Below are 14,240 nucleotides of genomic sequence, written 5' to 3' on the forward strand. Positions count from 1 at the left end.
GCCTGAGGGTCCAAGGAGAGTGAGTGGCACATAGTAGGTGTTCAATAAAATACTTGTTGAAAGAAATGAGTGAACAAATGAATGAGCTGCTCAGGGAACTTTGGAGAAAAAACTGTTTTATGCGCATCCCTGCCAGGGCTGCAGGCTGGGAAAGAAGGCAGAGTGGGCGGGGAGGAAGAAGGAGTGGTGGGAGAGGGTGGGGGAGCTCCTCTAATTCTGTGGGGTGGGGTCACATAGGGTGGAGTCATGAGGTGCTACCCTCAGCCTGGGCTTCCTTCCAGGCCTGGCGCACCTCGATCTTCACCTTGAAAGGTTTGATCTGCAAGACAAAACTGGCATTGCCCTCCAGACAGGGTAGCTTCCCATCATCCGGGATCTCCAGGTTGAACCTCTGCAGCAGCCGGGACATGAAGAGGAAGAGCTCCTGGCGGGCTAGCATCTCACCTACGCAGGAGCGGGGTCCTGCTCCAAAGGGCAAGTAGCTTAATGATGGCGAGATGAGTTGCGTCCCCGTGGGGTCCAAGAAGCGCTCTGCGGACATGGGGAGGCATCAGCTGGTAGCCAGGGCCCGTGTCAGTAGAGTAGGGGGAGCACAAGGCCCTGCCTGGGGAGCCCCAGTCTGAGAAGGTGGACAGCCTTCTTTGGGGGGCAATCTTAGGAGAGATAAATGTCCTGCTCTCAGGTAGCCCTTAATCACACAGAGAAGATGGAATATTCAGGAAGGATGAAAAGGTGTATTAAACAGGTGAAAATGGCACCATCCAAGAGGAGAGGGGGCTGACTTCACAGGAGACATATGCCTGTAGGTCTTCTTAGGAGAGGAGGCTTGAGTTGGTGGAAGGAGAATGGGAAACCCAGCTGTGAAGAATCTGGGTAAGTGTAGGGTAGGCTGGGGGTGTCAACAGGTCCATATAGTGGGAGTCAGGAGTCTTCTAGTAGGAAGCCTGGCAGAAGGGAAGCAATGCTGGAGAGGTGGGCACAGAGCGGGCGGCATGGCCTGGGAGGGAAGGACAGAAGAGGGACTCACCGGGCATGAACAGGTTGGGCTGGTGCCACTCCTTCTCGTTGTGATGCAGTGCCCACAGGTTGACCACAACGTCTGTGCCCTTGTCAATGGTAAAGTCGCCAATGCTGCCCCAGAGAGGGAGAGGAAAAGAGGGTCTGGAGTATTGTCCTTCCCCACCTGCTCTGCCCCAAGGCTGCGTGGTCCCTACCCTGGGGAAAAGAGTCCTTGGCTCCCTCATGCCCACTCCCGCATCTTCTCCTCAGCTTCTACCAGAATGAATATGAATCCCGCACTCTATTCCCGACTAGCACTTAGTATCAACACTGTGGGTCTGTTAGGGCCTTGGGTGTGCATACTGAGCTGGTGCGTGTGAGCGTGAGTGTGTGTGTGTGTGTGTGCGGCTTTTGGATTGGGTCGGAGCATGAGTCTCCCAGGCAGCAGGCAGCTTCTGAGGGAGGTCAGGTCGATGGGTCGGTGGGTGTCAGTGGGTATAGACACACTCGTCAGGAGGGTCGTGGGTAGGATGATCGGTTGTCAGTGATTGACTGTAGGTTCACCAGCCAGCTGGAGGGGTCAGATCCTGGAGGGGGGACCAGGTGGGTGGATGTCCTGGGAGGGATGGCACACCTGGAGTCAATGATAGCTTTGTGGGGGATCAGCGTTGGGGCCACAGGGCGGATTCGGAGCACCTCTCGGATGGTCGCCTCCAGCAGGACAAGGCGGTTCCGGTCACTGATGTTTGGGGTGCGACTGAAACCTATATTCTGGTCAATGTCATCCTGGATCCTCTTCTTCAACTGAGGGCCAGAACAGGGTGGATGTTACCTGGGTGTATCAGCCTAGGAGAAGCAAGGGCTTAGAAGAATCCTACTGTTACATCCAAAAGGGCCCAGACCCAGCCCAGCGGTGGCTCTGCAACCCCAGCTTTGCTTGCAGAAGATGGGGCAGCTCCGCCCAAGGACCAGAGCCAACCACTGCTTGGGCAAAGGGGGCAACAGCCCAGTCATCCTGCAAAGAAATCCCAGGGGTATTGCCTCTCCCTTTCTCTGGAGCAGAGGTGAGTGTGTCTGGGGTCAAGAGTGCTTGGGAAAGCTCGGGTAGAGAGAAACTCACTGAAGGATGGTGTAGCAGGTAGGCCACGATCCACTTTATCACAGAGGTGCTGGTCTCCACACCAGCCCCGAAGATGTCCCCTATGGTAGCGAGCATGTGTCTATTTGAAAGCAGCTTTGAATCCTGGTCTGGGCCAGCGTTGTTATTGTCTGCATTCACTTTGGCTTGGATCAGTATGTGCAGCAAGTTAGTGATGGAGTCACTGCTGAAGTTCTCCTGGTTGGGGGAGATTGGGAGATTATGATGAGGAAGGAGCCCCATCTGCAAGCCCTGCCATACTCTCACCCAGACTGTAGACACAAAGGCTCCTCCCACTTGGAAATGAGGGAGTGGAGTGAGGCTAGTCAGGACCCATGAACTTGAGGAAGTGGAGAAAACACTGGGCCCTCTTTAAATTTGCGGGGTGGATGGGTCCCTTCCAGGATCCTCTTCAGTTCCTCACTTCTCTATTCCTATTTATTAGTTAAGTCAGTTTTTATTGAGCACCTACTACATGCCAGACTCTCTGCTAGGTGCTGGAGATCCTACACTGTCCAAAATGGACCCAACCCTGCTCTCCTGCCGCTTTCCACCTAACTCGTCCTCTCTTCTGCCCTATCACCTACCTGACATTTTTCAAGGATTTCATTCAGCAATTCATTTCGCGTTTGAACACAACCCTTCATCTTTTCCATAGCTTTGCTGGGGAAAATCTGCAAAGTGGAAATGTTAGATTCTACCTGTCCGTCCCTGGCAAGTTCCCACTCTAACCCCAACCTTCAGCCAGAATGGAAGGCAGCATAGGGACCCAGAATGGGGCCATCAGTGACAACCAGGACAATTCCAAACAAGGGAGAAAGGAGTCACCTCCACTTCCCCTTCCCCCTTCAGTCAAACATCTAGCGCTGACTGAGACTTTACTCAGTAGTAACACAGACTTGAGTCTCAAGCCGTGATTAAGTTCCTTAACTTTTTGAAGCCTGTATTTCATCTGCATGGGGATAATAAAGCCCACTTCCAAAGGGAACGCATGATGAATGCCTGTGGAGCTTTGGTACTGGCACATGGCATTTCCCAGTTGCTCAGCGGGTAAAGACTCTGCCTGCAATGCAGGAGACGTGGGCTCAATCCCTGGGTTGGGAAGATGCCCTGTAGAAGGAAATGGCAACCCACTCCAGTGTTCTTGCCTGGGAGATCCCATGGACAGAGGAGTCACGCTGGTACCAGTTCGTGGGGTCGCAAGAGTCAGACACGACTGAGTGACTAAACAATACCACCTAAAACATTATCATCAGTATTAAAATGCATATGTTAGAAGCTAAACCTATTCTGTAGAGAAGCAGCAAGGTCTTGAAGAGTGAGAGGAGGTAGAGGTCACTGTGATTGAGGTAGTCAGAAAAAAATGTGGGTCTGGAGTGAACTGTAAGAGGAAAGAACTGGGGATGCTGTCAGGGTCTGCTGAGGTCTGCCCATAGGGCCTCTCCACATCCTCACCTTCAGCACAGGGAATATGTCTAAGAGAAGTTCCTTGCTCAGAACCTCCAGGATGCCACCACTGGCATTTTGTATGGCCTTCAGGGCAGGATCTTCATTCTTGAAGGAGAAGTTGAAGCAGATAAAGCTGATTATGTTGGTCACCGCCAGAGAGAGAGGCTCAGACAGATCTATGGATTCTCCATGCTGGGTGGCCAGGAAATCACACAGCACATTGGCTTCCTGATTAACTGAGGGGAGAGAGGGGTGTAAGGGTGGGCATGGAGCCATCCCTTCACCCCCGTCTCCACCAGTTCCATCTTAATCTAAGACAGAGAGCAGATGGCCAGTAGATGGCAGCGGTAGCCAAGAAAATGTGGAAAGGAGGTACCCAGCGGGGTGGGGGTGGGGGGGAGAACCCTCCCCCTCCCCAACCCTCTTCAAGCTCCTGCAGCCCAGGGCCAGCCAGGCACTCACTGATCTTCTCTAACTTCAGGCTGCCATCCTTGAACAGGGCAAAGGCATTCAGTGCCAGCTTCCGATGCAGCTGCCAGTGGGCACCATGGTCGGCAAAGGCAATGCCCTTTTGGTTGTCTGACAGGATGTCTAGAGTGGCCTTTGGAAAGCAGGAAAGGACATAGGACATAGGACTCAGACCCCATCCACCCACCCTCACCGAGAGGAGTGAGGCTGGTACCTGTCGTGCAGCCTCCTTGTAGAGTTCCCTGCTTCACTCCACCCTGACTGCAGGGCCTTGGTAGGACAGAACCTACGGCCTAACACTCCCAGTTCCAACGGAGAGACAGAGTAAGGAGAAAGAAAGAACCCCGAATTAGATTTTCAGAGCAATGACAGGGTGAGGCAGCTGTGATGGGATGGACTCTCCAAACTTGTAGGAGCAGAGATTGAGGACACACCAGGCCCCTGGCCTTCCCTGGGTCCTCTGGGGATGGGGGCTGCTAAAGGCACAGCAGCTGAGCCCCGTTTAGTTCCCCCTTCCATTGCCAGCTGTGTGCCCACCACAGGGCCACATCAGAAGAGCGCACATGTCTTGTCCACCCAGCTTGGACTTGGGCCAAGCTGCTTCTTCCCAGAGGACCCCCAAAACTATACAGGTCCCCCAGACCTCCCCTCTTCTATCCCCGGATCTGCAGACCCCATCAGATTAGCAGCCTCCTTCCTTTTTGCCCTGGAGAGAAGAAGCCCAGCAGAGGTGGAAGAGGGAGGGTAGTTGGCCCACAGACCAGGCCGACTGGCCCAAGGAAAGAAGAGTCAACCCTTGGTCTGATCAAAGATGAGCAGCCAGGGGGCCTTGCCCAGGATGTTCAGGGGAGTACTCAGCAGCCAGGTGCTGTGTCGGAGCCCGGCAGTGTTCCTGGATGACTAGCTCCCACTCCCTTCTGCTCCCAGGAGCAAGCAGAAAGCTTGAAAGCTTGAATCTTCTGTACCCTCCGTGAAAGTGCTCGCAGAGGTCAGCTCCCCAGGGCTGGGGCAGCTCGAGGAAGCTCCAGGGAAATAGTGATCCCAGCCCTCCAAGAATCAGGGTACTTCTCCCTCATAGCTTTTTGCGGAGGACAGTAATCACTCCCATTTTTCCGTGTGAACAGCGTTCATCAAGGCTAGTTATTGAGAACATCCAGCACTGGGCTAAATGCTTTACATACACTCTTTCAGTGAATCATGGTAGTCTAGGCTCAGAGAGCTAGACTCTTGGGCTTCCCATGTGGTAAAGAACTTTCCCGCAATGGGTGAGACCTGGGTTTGATTCCTGGGTCAGGAGGATCCCCCAGAGTCGGAAATGGCAACCCACTCTAGTATGCTTGCCTGGAGAATTCTGTGGAGAGAGGAGTGTGGTGGGCTAGTCCATGGCATCGCAAAGAGTCAGTCAAGACTGAGTGGTTCACACTTTCAGTTTTTCAGCTCGGAGAGATGATGTAATGGCTCCCTGACCCCCTCAAACCACCACTCCCACCCTGTCCCACCTCCAGAGAAACCCAGAAACTAAAATCTTCCTTTAATTCTTCCTGCCTAGTTTAGAGGCTGGGTGAAGTCTGAGGGGTCGCTCCCCACCCACAGCCCCACCAGTCTGTGTTTGGAAGAATCACAGGTTGCTGGAACTGGAAGGAGCATTGCAGGCAGGCATGGCCTTGGCTGAAGAGCTCAACATGCCCAGGGGCTGGTGAGGGGAGGGATGAGAGGCATTGCTTACCACTTTGGGACGCCCAGAGAATTCCTTGCCCTTCTTGAGAAGCACCTCCCTGGCCAACTGGTGATTTCCAATCATCACAGTAGTCTTGGAACCCAAACGAAAGGAATAGATGGGGCCATATTTTTCCTGCAGCTTGAAGAAGTTCTCGTGCTGCTGGCCACGTCTGGGGAGGAACAGCAGGCTGCCCACCAGGGGCAGGGATGGGAGGCTCCTGGGGTACTTGGCATCAGAGCGCTTGGTCTTGGACCAAAATAAATAGGCCAAGGTGAGCAGAAAGACAGCCAAGAGCACCCACATTGTGTCTGGGTGGAAGCAGGCAGGACAAACAGCTGTGGAATGGCTTCAGCCACCTTAGGATGCAAGAAGGCCTTTTTAAGGGCTCCCCTGACCTTTTCCTTGACTTTATGTTATTGCTCGCCTTGTGGAAGTTTATCCTGGAGCACAGCCAGGAGTCCTCTCCCAGAATGGGGAGGGGAGAGGAGGCTTCTTTTAAGAGCTGGCTCCACACCAGGGCAAACCCCTAGGGGAGGGGCTAGGTAAGGGCACAGACAGCTAGTCCCTGTCCCTTGCTCACTGTCCATCAACATCTCCAGAGTGGGCCAGAAGCAAATGATATCTGGGTCAGGAATCACGGCTTGGGACTCTCTGTGTGATGAAATCACAATCAACAGACAGCTATCCAGTTTTATCAGCTGAGGAAAGTGAGGCCTCCTAGGGTCAGGCTTGAATAAAGTCACAGAGATAGTGTTGGCCTGAATCCAGTTCTCTCCATTCCTTGTTTGCTGCTTTTGCCAGAGGGAGTGGAACCCTTGGGTTGACAGCAGGGGCCCTAGAGTCAGATGGGTTTAGGCTCAAATTCTAGCTTCTACGCCTTACAGCTATATGACTCAAAATGTTTTAGTATGTTAAAGTATGCATAGCATAAAGTTTACCACTTTGAGTGTACAATTCAGTAGCATTGAGTATACTTCATAGTGTTGTACTGCCATCTTCACTCTCTACCTCCAGAACTGTTTTCATAACCCCAAAGAGAACGTATACCCAGGAAGCAATAACTCCCGCTCCTCATTCCCCCCAGTCCCTGGTATCCTCTAATCTGTCTCTGTGAATATGCCTGTTTCACATAAGTGGAATCTTATAACATTTGGTCTTTTGTTACTGGCTTGTTTCACTAGGCATAATGTTTTCAAGGTTCATCTACTCTGTAGCATACGTCAGGACTTCATTCATTTTCTAAATATTCGTTTATTTGGTTGTGCTGGGAGTTAATTGCAGTCCTCAAGATCTTCAATCTTCATTGCAGCACGTGGGTTCTAGTTCCCTGGCCAGGGATTGAACCTGAGTCGCCTGCATTAGAAGTGTAGAATCTTAGCCACCAGACTACAAGGGAAGTCCCCTTCATTCCTTTTTATGATTGAACACCATTCTGTTAAGTGGGTATACCACCTTTTGTTTGTTCATTCATCAGTTGATGGACACTTCGATAGTTTCCACTTTTGGCTACTGTGAATAATGCTGCTATGGACATGGGTGTACATGTCCATAGCATGTACATAGTATCTATTTGGGTCCCTGCTTTCAGTTTTGGAGAGGTAAATACCTAGAAGTGGAATCGCTGGGTCATATAGTAGTTTTATGGCTACTTACCTGTTTTAAATTTCAGTTTCCTCCTCTATAATGGGAATAACAGTGGAATATATTTCTTTTTTAAAGTTTAATGTTTATTTATTATTTTTTAATTGGTTAATTAACCATTGGCTTCCAAGACCTTAACTTTTCAAAAGCCCTTTTTTCCCAGCGTTAGTGTGGATGATGCTCTTGCAGGATGCCTTTCCTTTTGGGTCTTAGACAGGTAATAGAATGGGTGGTTGGGGATTGGGTTCGGAAAGGGAAGAGGGTGGGAGCTTACTTATCGCACTAGTGCTTTGGGTGGAGGGAGCCTTTTAGAAAATGTCTCACAGTTACAGCAGGCCAGCTCCCTTACAGAATTTTCCAGGCTTTTCTGCCTGCTTTCCAGTTGCTCCTTACCCCTCCGGCCACTGGGTTCTTAACCCCTCTGTATCCCTGAGATCTTGCTTGGGTATCTCTTCTGATTTTTCATTAGACACCGTAAAACCATTGCCAAAGCCTTAGTGAGGAAACAGTTGAGGGGTGAGGCTGGGAGGGGGAGAGGGTTCTCCATAATTGGGTTAGTTAGCAGAGATTTCTTCACAGTTCTCTGCTTCTGAAGAGATTCTGAGCTGGGGTGGGAGCCTTCTTTTCAAGGGAAGGGCTCCTTTTAGAGACTTTCTCCTTTTAAGCCTGTGGTCAGGGCTGTGAGTCTGAGGGACGTCCTGAATGTCTCAGAGGGGTGGGGGTGGGACTGACCACATTTTGGTCTTCCTGATCGAGTTTTCAAAGCCAGCAGACCCCTGTGGCAGACACTTGATTACTTTGCGAGCTGCCGTTTGAAGTAGGGGCACTTGAATTATAGCCGGTAACCTAGTGTGGAATGAGAAAACAGTAGCGACCAACTGCGGTCTTCTGAGAACACAGCTGTTGCCAACTATTTGTTCCAGGGCTTCTGAGATCAGGCCACCCCTGCCCCCTCTTTGGTCTGAGAGGCATGTCTGTATCGGAATGTGTAGCTGTAATCAGCAGTGGCTGTAAGTGGGGGCAGGGACAGACGCACACCCTCCTGCTGCCTGTTCCTGGGTGAGAAAAAGCCACAGATGTGATCAAACCAGAAGTCTTAGAAAAGAAGTATATTTGCTGCTAGGGACTGCTGGTTTAACGTCACTCTTAGAAAAGGGCTCGAGTGTCCCTTGGGTGGCCTGAAATTCTTCTAAAAGTGAGCTTTTCTGAAAAGCTCCACGCGTTCTATTAGTGCTTTTGTTAATGGTCAGAGTTCCTTTGATGCAGAGGTAGGCAGAGAGAGTGGGGACCCTATTGGAGCACCTCCTCTGTCCCTCAAGAAAGGCTGTCCTTTTGACTTGTGGGCAGAGTAAGCCCTGGCGAGGATTTTGAGCAGTGTTGGAAATAGGAAGCATCTCCTGCTATGTCAGCAGACGGGGGAATAGCAGCTGGAAACTGCCTGATACAGTGGAAAGAGTAGGACTGGGGAGCCAGAAAGACCTGCCTCTGTATCTTGACTCCCCCTCAGGGTCTCAGAGGCTGCATAACTGCTCTGAACCTCGTCTTGAAAATAATAAAACCTACTGGAAGAGTTATTGGGAGAATTTGACGAAAGAATGTATTTAAAACACTAGCACTCTGGCTGACTGAGAATAGACATTTAGTAAAAACATAAAGAAACAAGAAGCTAGAGGACTGGTTTCTAGACAGAGGTGGAGGATCTAATGGCAGGAGCTCTTGCCCTGGGATTTGGACATTGTTTGTTGACTGAGACTTGGGAGGCCATTGCTTACTGTAATCCGTACTGTAGTGATGACTGTAATCCGTGCTCAATCCAGTAACCTCCGCAGTTAAGTGAGAGGTTGCAGCGCTGGGTGGCATGGCATGAAGGGCTGGGTTGGTTGTGGGGAACATCTCAGAGGCTGCCCGGCAGGGATGAATCTACGTTCTTGTTTCTGAATGGGTTCCTGGTAGAGGGCTGGACTTGAGGACCTCATGAGGCCCTTTCTATCCCAGCCTTCTGTGATTCAAACTTTGCCTGTGAGAACCCTGAGTATCTTTGGTAACATAATTTTGTATATTTCCAGTGTTTCTGTGTCTAACAGTGAAGCTGTGTTCTTTATTGGACCTATGTAAAAGCGAGCCTTCTAAAAATTACTTGGTGATAATTCTGTTTTTAAGAAAATGATACAAAACATATATGCTGTGAGTCTTTATTATACTTTATATATATATATATACACATACACACACGCACACAGATATATCTATGCTTTCATATATTATTTCCCTCTTAATACACGTAACACACCTATCTTATGTGGATTGCGATTCTGTTTCTCTGGTAGTGTGTGCTGAGGCTTACAGAAGGTAAGCCACTTGTCCAAGGTTGATCAGCTAGCTAGGGAAACCGTTATTAACATTTATTTGTTTTTGGTTTTTTATTTTGCTCGTTTGGTTGATTTGTTTTGTTGTAAAATTTTTAAACCCAGGCATTCTGATTCCAAAGCCTGGTGTTTTCCTTGCTATGTACTGGTGTCTATAAAAGTGGAGTTGGATTAATGCATTGCTCCTGCCGGGGCATATTTTCTGAAGTTTATCTAGGTGGCCCAGGTACCAGATGAGACACGTGTCTCTGAGTGCCCTTTTGATTTTACTCTGTGGAAGATTATCAGGCGCATTGCATCTACTGAATAATGCCACTGCACTTAATGAACGTGGACCTGGCACAAAGGATAAATAAAGCACCGTGCTTACTTCCTAGAAATCACACTCTAATGCAGTAGTTCTCAAATGCATAAAAATCACCTAGGAGTGGGGTGATTAGAATATAGATTCAGTAGGTGTGGGGCCAGGGCCCAGGGATCTTCATTTCTATTAAGTTCCCCAGGTAATTCAGACCTGGTAATATCTAGCCACACTTGGAGATTTTCCACCTCAACTTGGCCCACATGCCTCACCCCCTTCCCTGCACTTGAGTAGCTTGGATATAACTATAAGACAGTGTGCTAAGCCTGAACCAGAGGATCCCCAGTGACTAGGACAGCAGAGGGTGGAAATAATCAGGCTTGGGGAGCGGGATGGGCATGGGAGGCTTTCCTGAGAAGGTGCTACTTGATCTGAGTCTCGAAGGATGAGTAAGAGTTTACCAGACATATGAGCTGGGGAATGAGCATTCCAGACAGATCAGGTCGGGAGTGTTGTTTTTGTCTTCTCTTGTAGATGATAAGACATTGTCTTCCATGAGTCTGGTTATTAAGTCTGCTTGAGATAAGACAAAGATCTTGCTTCAGCAAGTATTGGTGTCCTTTATGACACAGAGAAGGAAGGAAAGCATGAGGGGCCTCAATCCAATAATGAGTGTGGCATGAATTCAGTGTCTATAAAGGGCAGCTAGGCCTTGTTGTTGTTTAGTTGCTAAGTTTCATCCTGCACCTCTGACTCTTTTGCAGTCCTCATGGACTGTAGCCCACTAGGCTCCTCTATCCATGGGATTTCCCAGGTGCGAATACTGGAGTGGGTAGCCATTCCCTTCTCCAGGGCAATCTTCCCAACCCAGGGATTGAACCCATGTCTCCGCATTGGCAAGCGGATTCTTTACCACTGAGCCACCAGGGAAGCCTTAGGCTGAGTTAGTTCTTCCAGTTAAGGGACAGTTAAGACAACCCCCTGGAAGTTACAGGGTTGACTAGAGAATAGTATTTTTGTGCTTATTGGGGCTGAAGTTCTGAAGAGAATCACCTGCTGTACTTCTGGGCTATGGCACCACATGGAACATTTTAGGTATAACATGTAGTTGAGCATGCCATCCCTTCTTTATCTGGCAAGATCAGAAAATGAGTTTTCTGGTTACGGGGGAATCTATCCTGTCCACCTAGCAGATGGATTACTGATTTTCAAAGAACAAGATTACAACAGAATGTTCTTGGTCTGCTGATTTGAATGAATTCTATTTCATGTTTAATTCAGAAGGTATTGATTTTATAATGCTGGAAATTCTTGTGACCAACATCTCTATCTGAAAAGCATTGAGCACCTGTTCCACTCAAAGCATATCGTGGATACAGAGGGGTAAAAAGTTTATCCCCGTCCTCACAGGTAGGGGGCGTAGAACAAGGTCACAGATGATGGACCTTTAGGCAGGTGGCGGTGAGTGACAGTAGGAGTGGAGTGGTACGGTTCAGAGGTGTGGAAAGGTGGCTTTTGCAGGTGGTCCTTTGCACAGTCCAGTGGTCTCAGTTGTTGCACAGTAGGTGTGTGGAAGGACCAGTGTGAGTTCTAATTGCTAGAATGCAGCCTAGATCCATCAGGACAATAATTTATATTCTGCACCTCGAATGTTGCCTTTCTCTAGGATCATTGTCCCCTGAGATGTCCTCAATGATGAAGTGTGATGATCCCTGGTACTGAAATAAGTCATCCCCAGTGAAGCTGCAGTGGGTCTGGGGCCCGTTCAGGCATGGGGCCCTGCCCAGGTTGGAATGTATGCGGTAGAGGCACAGGGGGTGTTTACTGTTTTTGTTTTTTTTTTTAAGATTCATCTGTTTATTAGCCACACTGGGTCTTCGTTGCTGCACAGGCTCTCTCCAGTGGGGCTGAGCCTGGGCTACTCTTCGTTGTGGTGCATGGGCTTTCTAGAGCACAGGCTCAGTAGTTGTGGCGCAGGGACTTAGCTTCCCTGCATCATGTGAGATCTTTCTGGAACAGGGATCAGACCCATGTCTCCTGCACTGGCAGGTGGGTTCTTAACCACTAAACCACCAGGGAAGTTTTGTGTTAGGCCCTTGTGTGGCCTGATGCTGAATATGACAGAGTAGCCAGAGTGTTGAACCCTGGTTACTCCCTGGACACTGTCAGAAATCTTCGGGACTCCCAAGGACAGCACTGAAATGTTGTGATGGAGCTGCAAGTGGGGAGGGCATGCCCAGGGAGAGGGCTGAGGGAATTTGCTAACTTCTAATTTAACCCCTATGCTGCCGGGCATGATTCTTTGATTATTTCATCATGACAGCCCAGGAGGTAGGAGTTCTTATCTCCTTTCTCCTGTGAGGCAACTGAAACTAAGAAGTTAACTCTTCGAGATCACAGAGCTCCAGTGTGGCGGTGGTAACTCTGGAGGCGCATGTCTTCAGTGTTGTCCTGCTCTTGCATGTCATAGGGAGTGTTTCTGCACCAAATCTGCTGCCAGACCGCCTCCCCACGGCCCTGTTCCTTGTCTGGGTTGAGTGTCCCAGTCACCATTACCCTCCTGTGTGGGCTTCTTTATCCTTGATACCAGGTTTAGGACATAGTAAGTGAGACTCTGCTGGAAGGGGACTGGCTTTATATGATGCAGCAGACACCAGGGCAGCACTCGTTTGTACTACCAGAGGTGGAAGCTAAAACTCGTAATGGAACTGATTGTAAAAATCTGTGAATACTACAAGCGAGAACTCCGTAGAACACCTCAGTTCCCTACTGTCACCTAACAGAAAGGGTGTTTCTCATCCAAGCCTTTCACGTGACTTTATAAAACACCCCCACCCCCCAACCATCTCTGTTGCAAGAAGGTGCTGTTTTAGAGGAATGTGCTTGCTTTTTATCACATTCCTGTTATCAAAGCAAAGAGAAACCAGCAGACTGGACAGTAACTCAGTGGAAAAGAAGACTGTATCTGCTGATTTTGACAGTGTTATCCAGAGTGGGGCCAAAGAAAACATTCACTGCCTCCAGTAATATCCCTGAGTTTGATCCACCCCCTCCCACCCCTTTTCCTTGAAGAGGTAAATTTTAGTCCAGGAAAAGAGTAATATGGGACTACTTGGGGCAAATAAAAACCAAACTGCTATGAAATTTCTTTCCCCTCCCTGACTCCCCAACACCTGGATGACAGTTCCTCCTTGGCACTAACCTTGATTCTGTTTGTGGATGTGTGGCGATGGTGAGCTGAAACAGTCCTGCAAATTTGACCTGGTTTAGCCATTTCTGTTCTTGCTCTGTAGCCGTTGCCCCTCTGGGAACGGCTCAACTGGACTTGAGCTGGACCTACCTCAGGAGAGGCGTCTGTTGCCGAAAATGGAGATTCAATCTGAAGTCACTTGCTTGACCTGTCTTGTTCTTGTAACAGAAAGAGATAGGAGGGGCAGTGGTAGAAAATACACATCTCAGGAGAGAGGGAGACAGGCCTTGAAGACCAGCGGCTGGAGTGTGACACAGTGACTTCTTTTCCTGCAAGTGGTGAATTGTTTGCTGGGACTGAGTTGCAAAGAATATGTTGGTTCCCTTGGGCATTGCATCAAGGGGTTCAAAGTATTCTTTATTGTTTGGTTCTCTTGCTTAACACACATGTTCTCAGGAGCTTCTACTGAACTGTGACGGATGGTCTCGTTCTTCATTTCAATTATTGCACAGCTTATCCTATGGTTTTCTTCAAGATTTGGAAATCCTTGGGTCCCTGCAGGCAGTGGTGTGAATACCTATGGCCTCCCACTCCTTGGGGTGTGGTTCTGGAGTGTGTTGAGGAAGCCTTGGATAGGCTGGAATGGGCTGCCAGCAAAAATAGAACGTGTAATCATTTACCTGTCTTGGGAGTTAGATTCATGGTTGATAGGCCAGGATCAGATTGTGCTTGGTTATGTAAGCCCAGAGAGCGGTGGGTTGGTCTCATCATGTGAAATTATGTTGCCACAATCCTGGCCTAACCCTTGGAGGATCCCTTTGTGCTGCTGCTTGTACAGAGTAGGTAAGAGGCATGGGGAGCATGGGGGAGGAACAGCCCGTGGGGATACTGCATCGTCAAGTCACCAGGATGAGTACTTTCTGAAGGTTTTTGTGGGTCTAATCCCTTGCTGGATTGTGAGATTTGCA

General features: G+C 49.4%; 1 protein-coding gene across 1 annotated transcript; it reads right to left on the minus strand.

The window, feature by feature from the left end:
- Window positions 1-99: 99 nt before the first annotated feature.
- Window positions 100-6,230, minus strand: LOC122709499 (steroid 17-alpha-hydroxylase/17,20 lyase-like). Its single transcript, XM_043926919.1, has 8 exons — window positions 5,781-6,230; window positions 4,049-4,187; window positions 3,593-3,822; window positions 2,725-2,811; window positions 2,120-2,335; window positions 1,634-1,803; window positions 1,028-1,131; window positions 100-531 (listed from the first exon to the last, which is right to left on the minus strand). The coding sequence occupies exons 1-8, from the start codon at window positions 6,075-6,077 to the stop codon at window positions 245-247; spliced, it is 1,530 nt and encodes a 509-aa protein (XP_043782854.1). The 5' UTR covers window positions 6,078-6,230; the 3' UTR covers window positions 100-244.
- Between the last annotated feature and the right edge of the window lie 8,010 nt (window positions 6,231-14,240).

This window comes from Cervus elaphus, chromosome 15 (assembly GCF_910594005.1).
Source record: "Cervus elaphus chromosome 15, mCerEla1.1, whole genome shotgun sequence".
NCBI classification, from domain to species: Eukaryota; Metazoa; Chordata; class Mammalia; order Artiodactyla; family Cervidae; genus Cervus; species Cervus elaphus.